Source organism: Heptranchias perlo, unplaced genomic scaffold (assembly GCF_035084215.1).
Source record: "Heptranchias perlo isolate sHepPer1 unplaced genomic scaffold, sHepPer1.hap1 HAP1_SCAFFOLD_292, whole genome shotgun sequence".
NCBI lineage: Eukaryota > Metazoa > Chordata > Chondrichthyes > Hexanchiformes > Hexanchidae > Heptranchias > Heptranchias perlo.
In genome coordinates, this window is record NW_027139304.1 from 202,297 (window position 1) to 216,915 (window position 14,619).

The 14,619-nt window shown below is 35.2% G+C and overlaps 1 protein-coding gene across 1 annotated transcript in view; it reads left to right on the forward strand.

Moving 5' to 3' along the window:
* Positions 1-14,619, forward strand: part of trpm2 (transient receptor potential cation channel, subfamily M, member 2) — a gene marked incomplete at its 3' end in the record, with an annotated part of 195,380 nt that overhangs the window by 50,559 nt on the left and 130,202 nt on the right. Inside the window, exon 7 of the mRNA XM_067978459.1 lies at positions 12,827-13,027. Coding sequence (XP_067834560.1) covers positions 12,827-13,027 — 201 coding nt within the window. The remainder of the gene's footprint in view (positions 1-12,826; positions 13,028-14,619) is intronic.

Here is a 14,619-nt window from a genome sequence, read left to right on the forward strand (position 1 = left end):
ATGGTCTGTTTAGTGCAGTATTTAGTGTGCTGCTGTATTTATTTTACGGTCTGTTTCGTGCAGTATTTTGTGTGCTGCTGTGTTTATTTGATGGTCTGTTTAGTACAGTATTTAGTGTGCTGCTGTATTTATTTGATGGTATGTTTAGTACAGTATTTAGTGTGCTGCTGTATTTATTTGATATGTTTATTACAGTATTTAGTGTGCTGCTGTATTTATTTGATGGTCTGTTTCATACAGTATTTAGTGTGCTGCTGTATATATTTGATTGCCTGTTCAGTACAGTATTTAGTGTGCTCTTGTATTTATTTGATATGTGTAGTACAGTATTCAGTGTGCTCTTGAATTTATTTGATATGTTTCGTACAGTATTTAGTGTGCTGCTGTATTTATTTGAATGTCTGTTTAGTACAGTATTTAGTGTGCTCTTGTATTTATTTGATATGTTTCGTACAGTATTTAGTGTGCTGCTGTATTTATTTGATGGTCTGTTTAGTACAGTATTTAGTGTGCTGCTGTATTTATTTGATATGTTTAGTACAGTATTTATTGTGCTGCTGTATATATTTGATGGTCTGTTTAGTACAGTATTTAGTGTGCTGCTGTATTTATTTGATTGTCTGTTTAGTACAGTATTTAGTGTGCTCTTGTATTTATTTGATATGTTTAGTGCAGTATTTAGTGTGCTCTTGTATTTATTTGATATGTTTAGTACAGTATTTAGTGTGCTGCTGTATTTATTTGATGGTCTGTTTAGTACAGTATTGAGTGTGCTGCTGTTTTTATTTGGTCTGTTCAGCACAGTATTTAGTGTGCTGCTGTATTTATTCGATGGTATGTTTCGTATTGTATTTCGTGTGCTGCTGTATTTATTTGATTGTCTGTTTAGTACAGTATTTAGTGTGCTCTTGTGTTTATTTGATATGTTTTGTGCAGTATTTAGTGTGCTCTTGTATTTATTTGATATGTTTAGTACAGTATTTAGTGTGCTGCTGTATATATTTGATGGTCTGTTTGATACAGTATTTAGTGTGCTGCTGTATTAATTTGATGGTCTGTTTTGTACAGTATTTAGTGTGCTGCTGTATTTATTTGATGGTCGGTTTAATACAGTATTTAGTGTGCTGCTGTATTTATTTGATGGTCTGTTTCGTACAGTATTTAGTGTGCTGCTGTATTTATTTGATGGTCTGTTTAGTACAGTATTTCGTGTGCTGCTGTATATATTTGATGGTATGTTTATTAAAGTATTTTGTGTGCTGCTGTATTTATTTGATGGTCTGTTTAGTACAGTATTTAGTGTGCTGCTGTATTTATTTGATGGTCTGTTTAGTACAGTATTTAGTGTGCTGCTGTATTTATTTGATGGTCTGTTTAGTACAGTATTTAGTGTGCTGCTGTATATATTTGATGGTATGTTTAGTACAGTATTTAGTGCGCTGCTGTATTAATTTGATGGTCTGTTTTGTACAGTATTTAGTGTGCTGCTGTATTTATTTGATGGTCTGTTTAGTACAGTATTTAGTGTGCTGCTGTATTTATTTGATGGTCTGTTTAGTACAGTATTTAGTGTGCTGCTGTATTTATTTGATGGTCTGTTTAGTACAGTATTTAGTGTGCTGCTGTATATATTTGATGGTATGTTTAGTACAGTATTTAGTGTGCTGCTGTATTAATTTGATGGTCTGTTTTGTACAGTATTTAGTGTGCTGCTGTATTTATTTGATGGTCTGTTTAATACAGTATTTAGTGTGCTGCTGTATTTATTTGATGGTCTGTTTCGTACAGTATTTAGTGTGCTGCTGTATTTATTTGATGGTCTGTTTAGTACAGTATTTAGTGTGCTGCTGTGTATATTTGATGGTATGTTTAGTACAGTATTTCGTGTGCTGCTGTATTTATTTGATGGTCTGTTTAGTACAGTATTTAGTGTGCTGCTGTATTTATTTGATGGTCTGTTTAGTACAGTATTTAGTGTGCTGCTGTATTTATTTGATGGTCTGTTTAGTACAGTATTTAGTGTGCTGCTGTATATATTTGATGGTATGTTTAGTACAGTATTTCGTGTGCTGCTGTATTTATTTGATGGTCTGTTTAGTACAGTATTTAGTGTGCTGCTGTATTTATTTTACGGTCTGTTTAGTACAGTATTTAGTTTGCTGCTATATTTATTTGATGGTCTGTTTCGTACAGTATTTAGTGTGCTGCTGTATTTATTTTACGGTCTGTTTTGTGCAGTATTTAGTGTGCTGCTGTATTTATTTGATGGTCTGTTTAGTACAGTATTTAGTGTGCTCTTGTGTTTATTTGATATGTTTAGTACAGTATTTAGTGTGCTGCTGTATTTATTTGATGGTCTGTTTAGTACAGTATTTAGTGTGCTGCTGTATTTATTTGATGGTCTGTTTAGTGCAGTATTTAGTGTGCTGCTGTATTTATTTTACGGTCTGTTTCGTGCAGTATTTTGTGTGATGCTGTGTTTATTTGATGGTCTGTTTAGTACAGTATTTAGTGTGCTGCTGTATTTATTTGATGGTATGTTTAGTACAGTATTTAGTGTGCTGCTGTATTTATTTGATATGTTTATTACAGTATTTAGTGTGCTGCTGTATTTATTTGATGGTCTGTTTCATACAGTATTTAGTGTGCTGCTGTATATATTTGATTGCCTGTTCAGTACAGTATTTAGTGTGCTCTTGTATTTATTTGATATGTGTAGTACAGTATTCAGTGTGCTCTTGAATTTATTTGATATGTTTCGTACAGTATTTAGTGTGCTGCTGTATTTATTTGATGGTCTGTTTAGTACAGTATTTAGTGTGCTCTTGTATTTATTTGATATGTTTCGTACAGTATTTAGTGTGCTGCTGTATTTATTTGATGGTCTGTTTAGTACAGTATTTAGTGTGCTGCTGTATTTATTTGATATGTTTAGTACAGTATTTAGTGTGCTGCTGTATTTATTTGATGGTCTGTTTAGTACAGTATTTAGTGTGCTGCTGTATTTATTTGATTGTCTGTTTAGTACAGTATTTAGTGTGCTCTTGTATTTATTTGATATGTTTAGTGCAGTATTTAGTGTGCTCTTGTATTTATTTGATATGTTTAGTACAGTATTTAGTGTGCTGCTGTATTTATTTGATGGTCTGTTTAGTACAGTATTGAGTGTGCTGCTGTTTTTATTTGGTCTGTTCAGCACAGTATTTAGTGTGCTGCTGTATTTATTCGATGGTATGTTTCGTATAGTATTTCGTGTGCTGCTGTATTTATTTGATTGTCTGTTTAGTACAGTATTTAGTGTGCTCTTGTGTTTATTTGATATGTTTTGTGCAGTATTTAGTGTGCTCTTGTATTTATTTGATATGTTTAGTACAGTATTTAGTGTGCTGCTGTATATATTTGATGGTCTGTTTGATACAGTATTTAGTGTGCTGCTGTATTAATTTGATGGTCTGTTTTGTACAGTATTTAGTGTGCTGCTGTATTTATTTGATGGTCGGTTTAATACAGTATTTAGTGTGCTGCTGTATTTATTTGATGGTCTGTTTCGTACAGTATTTAGTGTGCTGCTGTATTTATTTGATGGTCTGTTTAGTACAGTATTTCGTGTGCTGCTGTATATATTTGATGGTATGTTTATTAAAGTATTTTGTGTGCTGCTGTATTTATTTGATGGTCTGTTTAGTACAGTATTTAGTGTGCTGCTGTATTTATTTGATGGTCTGTTTAGTACAGTATTTAGTGTGCTGCTGTATTTATTTGATGGTCTGTTTAGTACAGTATTTAGTGTGCTGCTGTATATATTTGATGGTATGTTTAGTACAGTATTTAGTGTGCTGCTGTATTAATTTGATGGTCTGTTTTGTACAGTATTTAGTGTGCTGCTGTATTTATTTGATGGTCTGTTTAGTACAGTATTTAGTGTGCTGCTGTATTTATTTGATGGTCTGTTTAGTACAGTATTTAGTGTGCTGCTGTATTTATTTGATGGTCTGTTTAGTACAGTATTTAGTGTGCTGCTGTATATATTTGATGGTATGTTTAGTACAGTATTTAGTGTGCTGCTGTATTAATTTGATGGTCTGTTTAGTACAGTATTTAGTGTGCTGCTGTATTTATTTGATGGTCTGTTTAATACAGTATTTAGTGTGCTGCTGTATTTATTTGATGGTCTGTTTCGTACAGTATTTAGTGTGCTGCTGTATTTATTTGATGGTCTGTTTAGTACAGTATTTAGTGTGCTGCTGTGTATATTTGATGGTATGTTTAGTACAGTATTTTGTGTGCTGCTGTATTTATTTGATGGTCTGTTTAGTACAGTATTTAGTGTGCTGCTTTATTTATTTGATGGTCTGTTTAGTACAGTATTTAGTGTGCTGCTGTATTTATTTGATGGTCTGTTTAGTACAGTATTTAGTGTGCTGCTGTATATATTTGATGGTATGTTTAGTACAGTATTTCGTGTGCTGCTGTATTTATTTGATGGTCTGTTTAGTACAGTATTTAGTGTGCTGCTGTATTTATTTGATGGTCTGTTTAGTACAGTATTTCATGTGCTGCTGTATTTATTTGATGGTCTGTTTAGTACAGTATTTAGTGTGCTGCTGTATTTATTTGATCTGTTTAGTACAGTATTTCGTGTGCTGCTGTATTTATTTGATGGTATGTTTAGTAAAGTATTTAGTGTGCTGCTGTATTTATTTGATGGTCTGTTTCGCACAGTATTTCGTGTGCTGCTGTTTATATTTTACCTTATGTTTGGTGCAGTATTTAGTGTGCTGCTGTATTTATTTGATGGTCTGTTTAGTACACTATTTAGTGTGCTGCTGTATTTATTTGGTCTGTTCAGTACTGTATTTAGTGTGCTGCTGCATTTATTTGATTGTCTGTTTAGTACAGTATTTAGTGTTCTCTTGTATTTATTTGATATGTTTAGTCCAGTATTTAGTGTGCTGATGTATTTATTTGATGTTCTGTTTTAGTATAGTATTTAGTGTGCTGCTGTCTATATTTGATGGTATGTTTAGTACAGTATTTAGTGTGCTGCTGTATTTATTTGATGGTATGTTTAGTACAGTATTTAGTGTGCTGCTGTATTTATTTGATGGTCTGTTTGGTACAGTATTTAGTGTGCTGCTGTATTTATTTGATGGTCTGTTTGGTACAGTATTTAGTGTGCTGCAGTATTTATTTGATGGTCTGTTTAATACAGTATTTAGTGTGCTGCTGTATTATTTTGATTGTCTGTTTAGTACAGTATTTAGTGTGCTCTTGTATTTATTTGATATGTTTAGTACAGTATTTAGTGTGCTGCTGTATTTATTTGATGGTCTGTTTAATACAGTATTTAGTGTGCTGCTGTATTTATTTGATGGTCTGTATTGCACAGTATTTAGTGTGCTGCTGTATTTATTTGATGGTCTGTTTAATACAGTATTTAGTGTGCTGCTGTATATATTTGATGGTCTGTTTCGTACAGTATTTGGAGTGCTGCTGTATTTATTTGATGGTCTGTTTAATACAGTATTTGGTGTGCTGCTGTATTTATTTGATGCAATGTTTAGTACAGTATTTAGTGTGCTGCTGTATTTATTTGATGGTCTGTTTAATACAGTCTTTAGTGTGCTGCTGTATATATTTGATATGTTTAGTACAGTATTTAGTGTGCTGCTCTATTTATTTGATGGTCTGTTTAGTACAGTATTTAGTGTGCTGCTGTATTTATTTGATGGTCTGTTTAGTACAGTATTTAGTGTGCTGCTGTATTTATTTGATCTGTTTAGTACAGTATTTAATGTGCTGCTGTATTTATTTGATGGTATGTTTAGTAAAGTATTTAGTGTGCTGCTGTATTTATTTGATGGTCTGTTTAGCACAGTATTTAGTGTGCTGCTGTTTTTATTTTACCTTATGTTTGGTGCAGTATTTAGTGTGCTGCTGTATTTATTTGATGGTCTGTTTAGTACAGTATTTAGTGTTCTCTTGTATTTATTTGATATGTTTAGTCCAGTATTTGTGTGCTGCTGTATTTATTTGATGGTCTGTTTTAGTACAGTATTTAGTGTGCTGCTGTATTTATTTGATATGTTTAGTGCAGTATTTAGTGTGCTGCTGTATTTATTTGATGGTCTGTTTTAGTACAGTATTTAGTGTGCTGCTTTATATATTTGGTGGTATGTTTAGTACAGTATTTGGTGTGCTGCTGTATTTATTTGATGGTCTGTTTAGTACAGTATTTAGTGTGCTGCTGTATATATTTGATGGTATGTTTAGTACAGTATTTAGTGCTGCTGTATTTATTTGATGGTCTGTTTTAGTACAGTATTTAGTGTGCTGCTGTATTTATTTGATATGTTTAGTACAGTATTTAGTGTGCTGCTGTATTTATTTGATGGTATGTTTAGTACAGTATTTAGTGTGCTGCTGTATTTATTTGATCTGTTTAGTACAGTATTTAGTGTGCTGCTGTATTTATTTGATGGTATGTTTAGTGCAGTATTTAGTGTGCTGCTGTATTTATTTGATGGTCTGTTTAGCACAGTATTTAGTGTACTGCTGTATATATTTGTTGGTATGTTTAGTGCAGTATTTAGTGTGCTGCTGTATTTATTTGATGGTCTGTTTAGTACAGTATTTAGTGTGCTGCTGTATTTATTTGATGTTCTGTTTAGTACAGTATTTAGTGTGCTGCTGTATATATTTGATGGTATGTTTAGTACAGTATTTAGTGTGCTGCTGTATTTATTTGATGGTCTGTTTAGTACAGTATTTAGTGTGCTGCTGTATTTATTTGATGTTCTGTTTAGTACAGTATTTAGTGTGCTGCTGTATTTATTTGATGGTCTGTTTAGTACAGTATTTAGTGTGCTGCTGTATTTAATTGATGGTATGTTTCGTAAAGTATTTAGTGTGCTGCTGTATTTATTTGATGGTCTGTTTTAGTACAGTATTTAGTGTGCTTCTGTATTTATTTGATGGTATGTTTAGTACAGTGTTTATTGTGCTGCTGTATTTATTTGATGGTCTGTTTCGTACAGAATTTAGTGTGCTGCTGTATTTATTTGATGTTCTGTTTAGTACAGTATTTAGTGTGCTGCTGTATTTATTTGATGGTATGTTTAGTAAAGTATTTAGTGTGCTGCTGTATTGATTTGATGGTCTGTTTAGCACAGTATTTAGTGTGCTGCTGTATTTATTTGATGGTCTGTTTAGTACAGTATTTAGTGTGCTGCTGTATTTATTTGATCTGTTTAGTACAGTATTTAATGTGCTGCTGTATTTATTTGATGGTATGTTTAGTAAAGTATTTAGTGTGCTGCTGTATTTATTTGATGGTCTGTTTAGCACAGTATTTAGTGTGCTGCTGTTTTTATTTTACCTTATGTTTGGTGCAGTATTTAGTGTGCTGCTGTATTTATTTGATGGTCTGTTTAGTACAGTATTTAGTGTTCTCTTGTATTTATTTGATATGTTTAGTCCAGTATTTGTGTGCTGCTGTATTTATTTGATGGTCTGTTTTAGTACAGTATTTAGTGTGCTGCTGTATTTATTTGATATGTTTATTACAGTATTTAGTGTGCTGCTGTATTTATTTGATGGTCTGTTTTAGTACAGTATTTAGTGTGCTGCTTTATATATTTGGTGGTATGTTTAGTACAGTATTTGGTGTGCTGCTGTATTTATTTGATGGTCTGTTTAGTACAGTATTTAGTGTGCTGCTGTATATATTTGATGGTATGTTTAGTACAGTATTTAGTGCTGATGTATTTATTTGATGGTCTGTTTTAGTACAGTATTTAGTGTGCTGCTGTATTTATTTGATATGTTTAGTACAGTATTTAGTGTGCTGCTGTATTTATTTGATGGTATGTTTAGTACAGTATTTAGTGTGCTGCTGTATTTATTTGATCTGTTTAGTACAGTATTTAGTGTGCTGCTGTATTTATTTGATGGTATGTTTAGTGCAGTATTTAGTGTGCTGCTGTATTTATTTGATGGTCTCTTTAGCACAGTATTTAGTGTACTGCTGTATATATTTGTTGGTATGTTTAGTGCAGTATTTAGTGTGCTGCTGTATTTATTTGATGGTCTGTTTAGTACAGTATTTAGTGTGCTGCTGTATTTATTTGATGGTCTGTTTAGTACAGTATTTAGTGTGCTGCTGTATATATTTGATGGTATGTTTAGTACAGTATTTAGTGTGCTGCTGTATTTATTTGATGGTCTGTTTAGTACAGTATTTAGTGTGCTGCTGTATTTATTTGATGTTCTCTTTAGTACAGTATTTAGTGTGCTGCTGTATTTATTTGATGGTCTGTTTTAGTACAGTATTTAGTGTGCTTCTGTATTTATTTGATGGTATGTTTAGTACAGTGTTTATTGTGCTGCTGTATTTATTTGATGGTCTGTTTCGTACAGAATTTAGTGTGCTGCTGTATTTATTTGATGTTCTGTTTAGTACAGTATTTAGTGTGCTGCTGTATTTATTTGATGGTACGTTTAGTAAAGTATTTAGTGTGCTGCTGTATTGATTTGATGGTCTGTTTAGCACAGTATTTAGTGTGCTGCTGTTTTAATTTTACCTTATGTTTGGTGCAGGATTTAGTGTGCTGCTGTATTTATTTGATGGTCTGTTTAGTACAGTATTTAGTGTGCTCTTGTATTTATTTGATATGTTTAGTACAGTATTTAGTGTGCTGCTGTATTTATTTGATGGTCTGTTTTGTGCAGTATTTAGTGTGCTGCTGTATTTATTTGATGGTGTGTTTAGTACAGTATTTAGTGTGCTACTGTATTTATTTGATGGTCTGTTTAGTACAGTATTTAGTGTGCTGGTGTATTTATTTGATGATCTGTTTTGTGCAGTATTTAGTGTGCTGCTGTATTTATTTGATGGTCTGTTTAGTACAGTATTTAGTGTGCTACTGTATTTATTTGATGGTATGTTTCGTACAGTATTTAGTGTGCTGCTATATTTATTTGATGGTCTGTTTAGTACAGTATTTAGTGTGCTGCCGTATTTATTTGATGGTCTGTTCTGTGCAGTATTTCGTGTGCTGCTGTATTTATTTGATGGTCTGTTTCGTACAGTATTTAGTGTGCTACTGTATTTATTTGATGGTATGTTTCGTACAGTATTTAGAGTGCTGCTGTATTTATTTGATGGTCTGTTTAGTACAGTATTTAGTGTGCTGCTGTATTTATTTGATGGTCTGTTTAGTGCAGTATTTAGTGTGCTGCTGTATTTATTTGATGGTCTGTTTAGTACAGTATTTAGTATGCTGCTGTATTTATTTGATGGTCTGTTTTGTGGAGTATTTAGTGTGCTGCTGCATTTATTTGATGGTCTGTTTCGTACAGTATTTAGTGTGCTACTGTATTTATTTGATGGTATGTTTCATACAGTATTTAGTGTGCTGCTGTATTTATTTAATGGTCTGTTTAGTACAGTATTTATTGTGCTGCTGTATTTATTTGATGGTCTGTTTAGTACAGTATTTGGTGTGCTGCTGTATTTATTTGGTATGTTTAGTACAGTATTTGGTGTGCTGCTCTAATTATTTGATGTTATGTTTAGTACAGTATTTAGTGTGCTGTTGTATTTATTTGATGGTCTGTTTAGTACAGTATTTAGTGTGCTGCTGTCTTTATTTGATGGTCAGTTTAATACAGTATTTAGTGTGCTGCTGTATTTATTTGATGGTATGTTTCCTACAGTATTTAGTGTGCTGCTGTATTTATTTAATGGTCTGTTTAGTACAGTATTTATTGTGCTGCTGTATTTATTTGATGGTCTGTTTAGTACAGTATTTGGTGTGCTGCTGTATTTATTTGGTATGTTTAGTACAGTATTTGGTGTGCTGCTCTAATTATTTGATGTTCTGTTTAGTACAGTATTTAGTGTGCTGCTGTATTTATTTGATGGTATGTTTAGTAAAGTATTTAGTGTGCTGCTGTATTGATTTGATGGTCTGTTTAGCACAGTATTTAGTGTGCTGCTGTTTTAATTTTACCTTATGTTTGGTGCAGGATTTAGTGTGCTGCTGTATTTATTTGATGGTCTGTTTAGTACAGTATTTAGTGTTCTGCTGTATTTATTTCGTCTGTTTAGTACTGTATTTAGTCTGCTGCTGTATTATTTTGATTGTCTGTTTAGTACAGTATTTAGTGTGCTCTTGTATTTATTTGATATGTTTAGTACAGTATTTAGTGTGCTGCTGTATTTATTTGATGGTCTGTTTTGTGCAGTATTTAGTGTGCTGCTGTATTTATTTGATGGTCTGTTTAGTACAGTATTTATTGTTCTGCTGTATTTATTTGATGGTCTGTTTAATACAGTATTTAGTGTGCTGCTGTATTTATTTGATGGTCTGTTTAGTACAGTATTTAGTGTGCTGCTGTATTTATTTGATGGTCTGTTTAGTACAGTATTTAGTGTGCTACTGTATTTATTTGATGGTATGTTTCGTACAGTATTTAGTGTGCTGCTGTATTTATTTGATGGTCTGTTCTGTGCAGTATTTCGTGTGCTGCTGTATTTATTTGATGGTCTGTTTCGTACAGTATTTAGTGTGCTGCTGTATTTATTTGATGGTCTGTTTAGTACAGTATTTAGTGTGCTGCTGTATTTATTTGATGGTCTGTTTTGTGCAGTATTTAGTGTGCTGCTGTATTTATTTGATGGTCTGTTTAGTACAGTATTTAGTGTGCTACTGTATTTATTTGATGGTATGTTTCGTACAGTATTTAGTGTGCTGCTGTATTTATTTAATGGTCTGTTTAGTACAGTATTTATTGTGCTGCTGTATTTATTTGATGGTCTGTTTAGTACAGTATTTGGTGTGCTGCTGTATTTATTTGGTATGTTTAGTACAGTATTTGGTGTGCTGCTCTAATTATTTGATGTTATGTTTAGTACAGTATTTAGTGTGCTGCTGTATTTATTTGATGGTCTGTTTAGTACAGTATTTAGTGTGCTGCTGTATTTATTTGATGGTCAGTTTAATACAGTATTTAGTGTGCTGCTGTATTTATTTGATGGTATGTTTCGTACAGTATTTAGTGTGCTGCTGTATTTATTTAATGGTCTGTTTAGTACAGTATTTATTGTGCTGCTGTATTTATTTGATGGTCTGTTTAGTACAGTATTTGGTGTGCTGCTGTATTTATTTGGTATGTTTAGTACAGTATTTGGTGTGCTGCTCTAATTATTTGATGTTATGTTTAGTACAGTATTTAGTGTGCTGCTGTATTTATTTGATGGTCTGTTTAGTACAGTATTTATTGTGCTGCTGTATTTATTTGATGGTCTGTTTAGTACAGTATTTAGTGTGCTGCTGTATTTATTTGATATGTTTAGTACAGTATTTAGTGTGCTGCTGTATTTATTTGAGCGTCTGTTTAGTACAGTATTTAGTGTGCTGCTGTGTATATTTGATGGTCTGTTTAGTACAGTATTTAGTGTGCTGCTGTATTTATTTGATGGTCTGTTTAGTACAGTATTTAGTGTGCTGCTGTAGAAATTTTACAGTCTGTTTAGTACAGTATTTCATGTGCTGCTGTATTTATTTGATGGTCTGTTTAGTACAGTATTTAGTGTGCTGCTGTATTTATTTGGTCTGTTCAGTACAGTATTTATTGTGCTGCTGTATTTATTTGATGGTATGTTTAGTACAGTATTTAGTGTGCTGCTGTATTTATTTGGTCTGTTCAGTACTGTATTTAGTGTGCTGCTGTATTTATTTGATGGTCTGTTTAGTACAGTATTTATTGTGCTGCTGTATTTATTTGATGGTATGTTTAGTACAGTATTTAGTGTGCTGCTGTATTTATTTGGTCTGTTCAGTACTGTATTTAGTGTGCTGCTGTATTTATTTGATGGTCTGTTTAGTACAGTATTTATTGTGCTGCTGTATTTATTTGATGGTATGTTTAGTACAGTATTTAGTGTGCTGCTGTATTTATTTGATTGTCTGTTCAGTGCAGTATTTAGTGTGCTGCTTTATTTATTTAATGGTCTGTTTAGTGCATTATTTCGTGTGCTGCTGTATTTATTTAATGGTCTGTTTCGTGCATTATTTCGTGTGCTGCTGTATTTATTTTATGGTGTGTTTAGTGCAGTATTTAGTGTGCTGCTGTATTTATTTGATGTGTTTAGTACAGTATTTAGTGTGCTGCTCTGTTGATTTGATGGTCTGTTTAGTACAGTATTTAGTGTGCTGCTGTATTGATTTTACGGTGTGTTTAGTACAGTATTTAGTGTGCTGCTGTATTGATTTTACGGTGTGTTTAGTATAGTATTTAGTGTGCTGGTGTATTTATTTTACTGTGTGTTTAGTACAGTATTTATTGTGCTGCTGTATTGATTTTACGGTGTGTTTAGTACAGTATTTAGTGTGCTGGTGTATTTATTTTACTGTGTGTTTAGTACAGTATTTATTGTGCTGCTGTATTGATTTTACGGTCTGTTTATTGCAGTATTTCGTGTGCTGCTGTATTGATTTTACTTGAAGTTCCTCCTCTCCTGAAGGCCTCATGCTGAGGTACAATTCCTCAGGCACAAACAGCCTCCTTTTCCATGCTCACTCAGTCAGCGCGTCAGATATTGAACCCTGAGAGAGCATCAATCTCCCTCAGCCTTTGTCCCCACCCTTCTCAGCGAGGGCCACAGCACCGTGTCCAGGAACAGGGACCTGGGCCATCCCATCGTCAGGCCTTGGTGGAAGTCATCGTGAGTGTGCTGAGGTCCAGAAATGGAGGAGAGGCTTGTGGCCAATGGGCACCTGCTCGTTGTGTTTTCTGTTTTGTGATGATGTTTGTTTTGCAGACAATTTACAATGCCGTCAGCAATGGGACACCGTGTGTGATCGTGGAGGGGTCCGGACGAGTGGCTAATGTCCTGGCGAATGTGGCTGACCTGCCCTTGGCTCAGATCACCATCTCCTTGATCCAGAAGCAGCTGCGTGCAGCCTTTGCTGAAAGCTACGACACGTTCTCTGAGCAGGAGATAATATTATGGACCAAGAAGGTATGATGTTGCTTTTTTGCTGGGGCTCTCCACCTCCCTCTCTCCTCTCCCACAGGGACCATCCACCTCCGCTGCTCTGTCCCCTCATGTCCCACGTGCCAGAATTTTTGTAACAAGCCTCTTGTGGGCCACCGTACCTAACACCTTCTGAAAATCCATACACACCACAAGCACAACTCTCCATTCACCCACACAATCGCTTCTTCATTAAACCCTGTTCAATTTGTCAAACACCACTTGGCTTAAACCAGTCCGAGCCTGCTGCCCCTGCTCCTCCCGTGTCTTTCTAAACACTCACTAATTTGCTCTCAAATTATGGATTTTCAGATTTTTCCCACAACTGACGTTAGATTAAATGTCTATAGTTACCTGGTTTATCCTTCTCGTCCTAAACAGTTACATTGGCTAGACCCCCTGCTATATCTCCTATAGAATCATACAGCACAGGAGGAGGCCATTCAGCCCATCGTGCCTGTGCCGGCTCTTTGAATGAGCTATCCAATTAGTCCCACTCCCCGCTCTTTCCTCATAGTCCTGCAAATTTTCTCCTTCTTAAGTATTTATCCAATTCAATTTTGAAAGTTATGATTGAATCTGATTCCACTGCCCTTTCAGGCAGTGCATTCCTGAGCATTGCAACTCACTGCGTTAATTTTTCTCTTCCTTCTCTCCCCCTTATTTACCAATTATCTTAAATCTGTGTCCTCTGGTTACTGACCCTTCTGCCACTGGAAACAGTTTCTCCTTATTTACTCTATCAAAACCCCTCATGATTTTGATCACCTCGATCAAATCTCCCCTTAATCCTCTCCACTCGAACGAGAACAACTCCAGCTTCTCCAGTACCCCATTACTGAAGTCCCTCATCCCTGGTACCATTCTAGTAAATCTCCTCCGCACCCTCTCCAAGGCCCTGACATCCGATCACTCGACAAACAGCCGAAGGTGCAGCCATCAGCGTCCAGTGAATTATCCAACCTGGATTTCACAAATTCTTTTAGAAATAATTTGTTCCCTCCTGTTATCTCCAACAATTGTTCCACATCCTCTTGTATGTCTACACTCTCACCGTCACATTATTTGTAAAAACTGGTGTAAATATTTATTTAATAATTCTGCCAGAACCCATCCCCCACAATGGGACCCCCTCCATCGTCCCCCACAATGGGACCCCCTCCATCGTCCCCCACAATGAGACCCCCTCCATCGTCCCCCACAATGAGACCCCCTCAATCGTCCCCCACAATGGGACCCCCTCCATCGTCCCCCACAATGAGACCCCCTCAATCGTCCCCCACAATGGGACCCCCTCCATCGTCCCCCACAATGGGACCCCCTCCATCGTCCCCCACAATGAGACCCCCTCCATCATCCCCCACAATGAGACCCCCTCCATCGTCCCCCACAATGAGACCCCCTCCATCATCCCCCACAATGGGACCCCCTCCATCGTCCCCCACAATGGGACCCCCTCCATCGTCCCCCACAATGAGACCCCCTCCATCATCCCCCACAATGAGACCCCCTCCATCGTCCCCCACAATGAGACCCCCTCCATCATCCCCCACAATGAGACCCCCTCAATCGTCCCC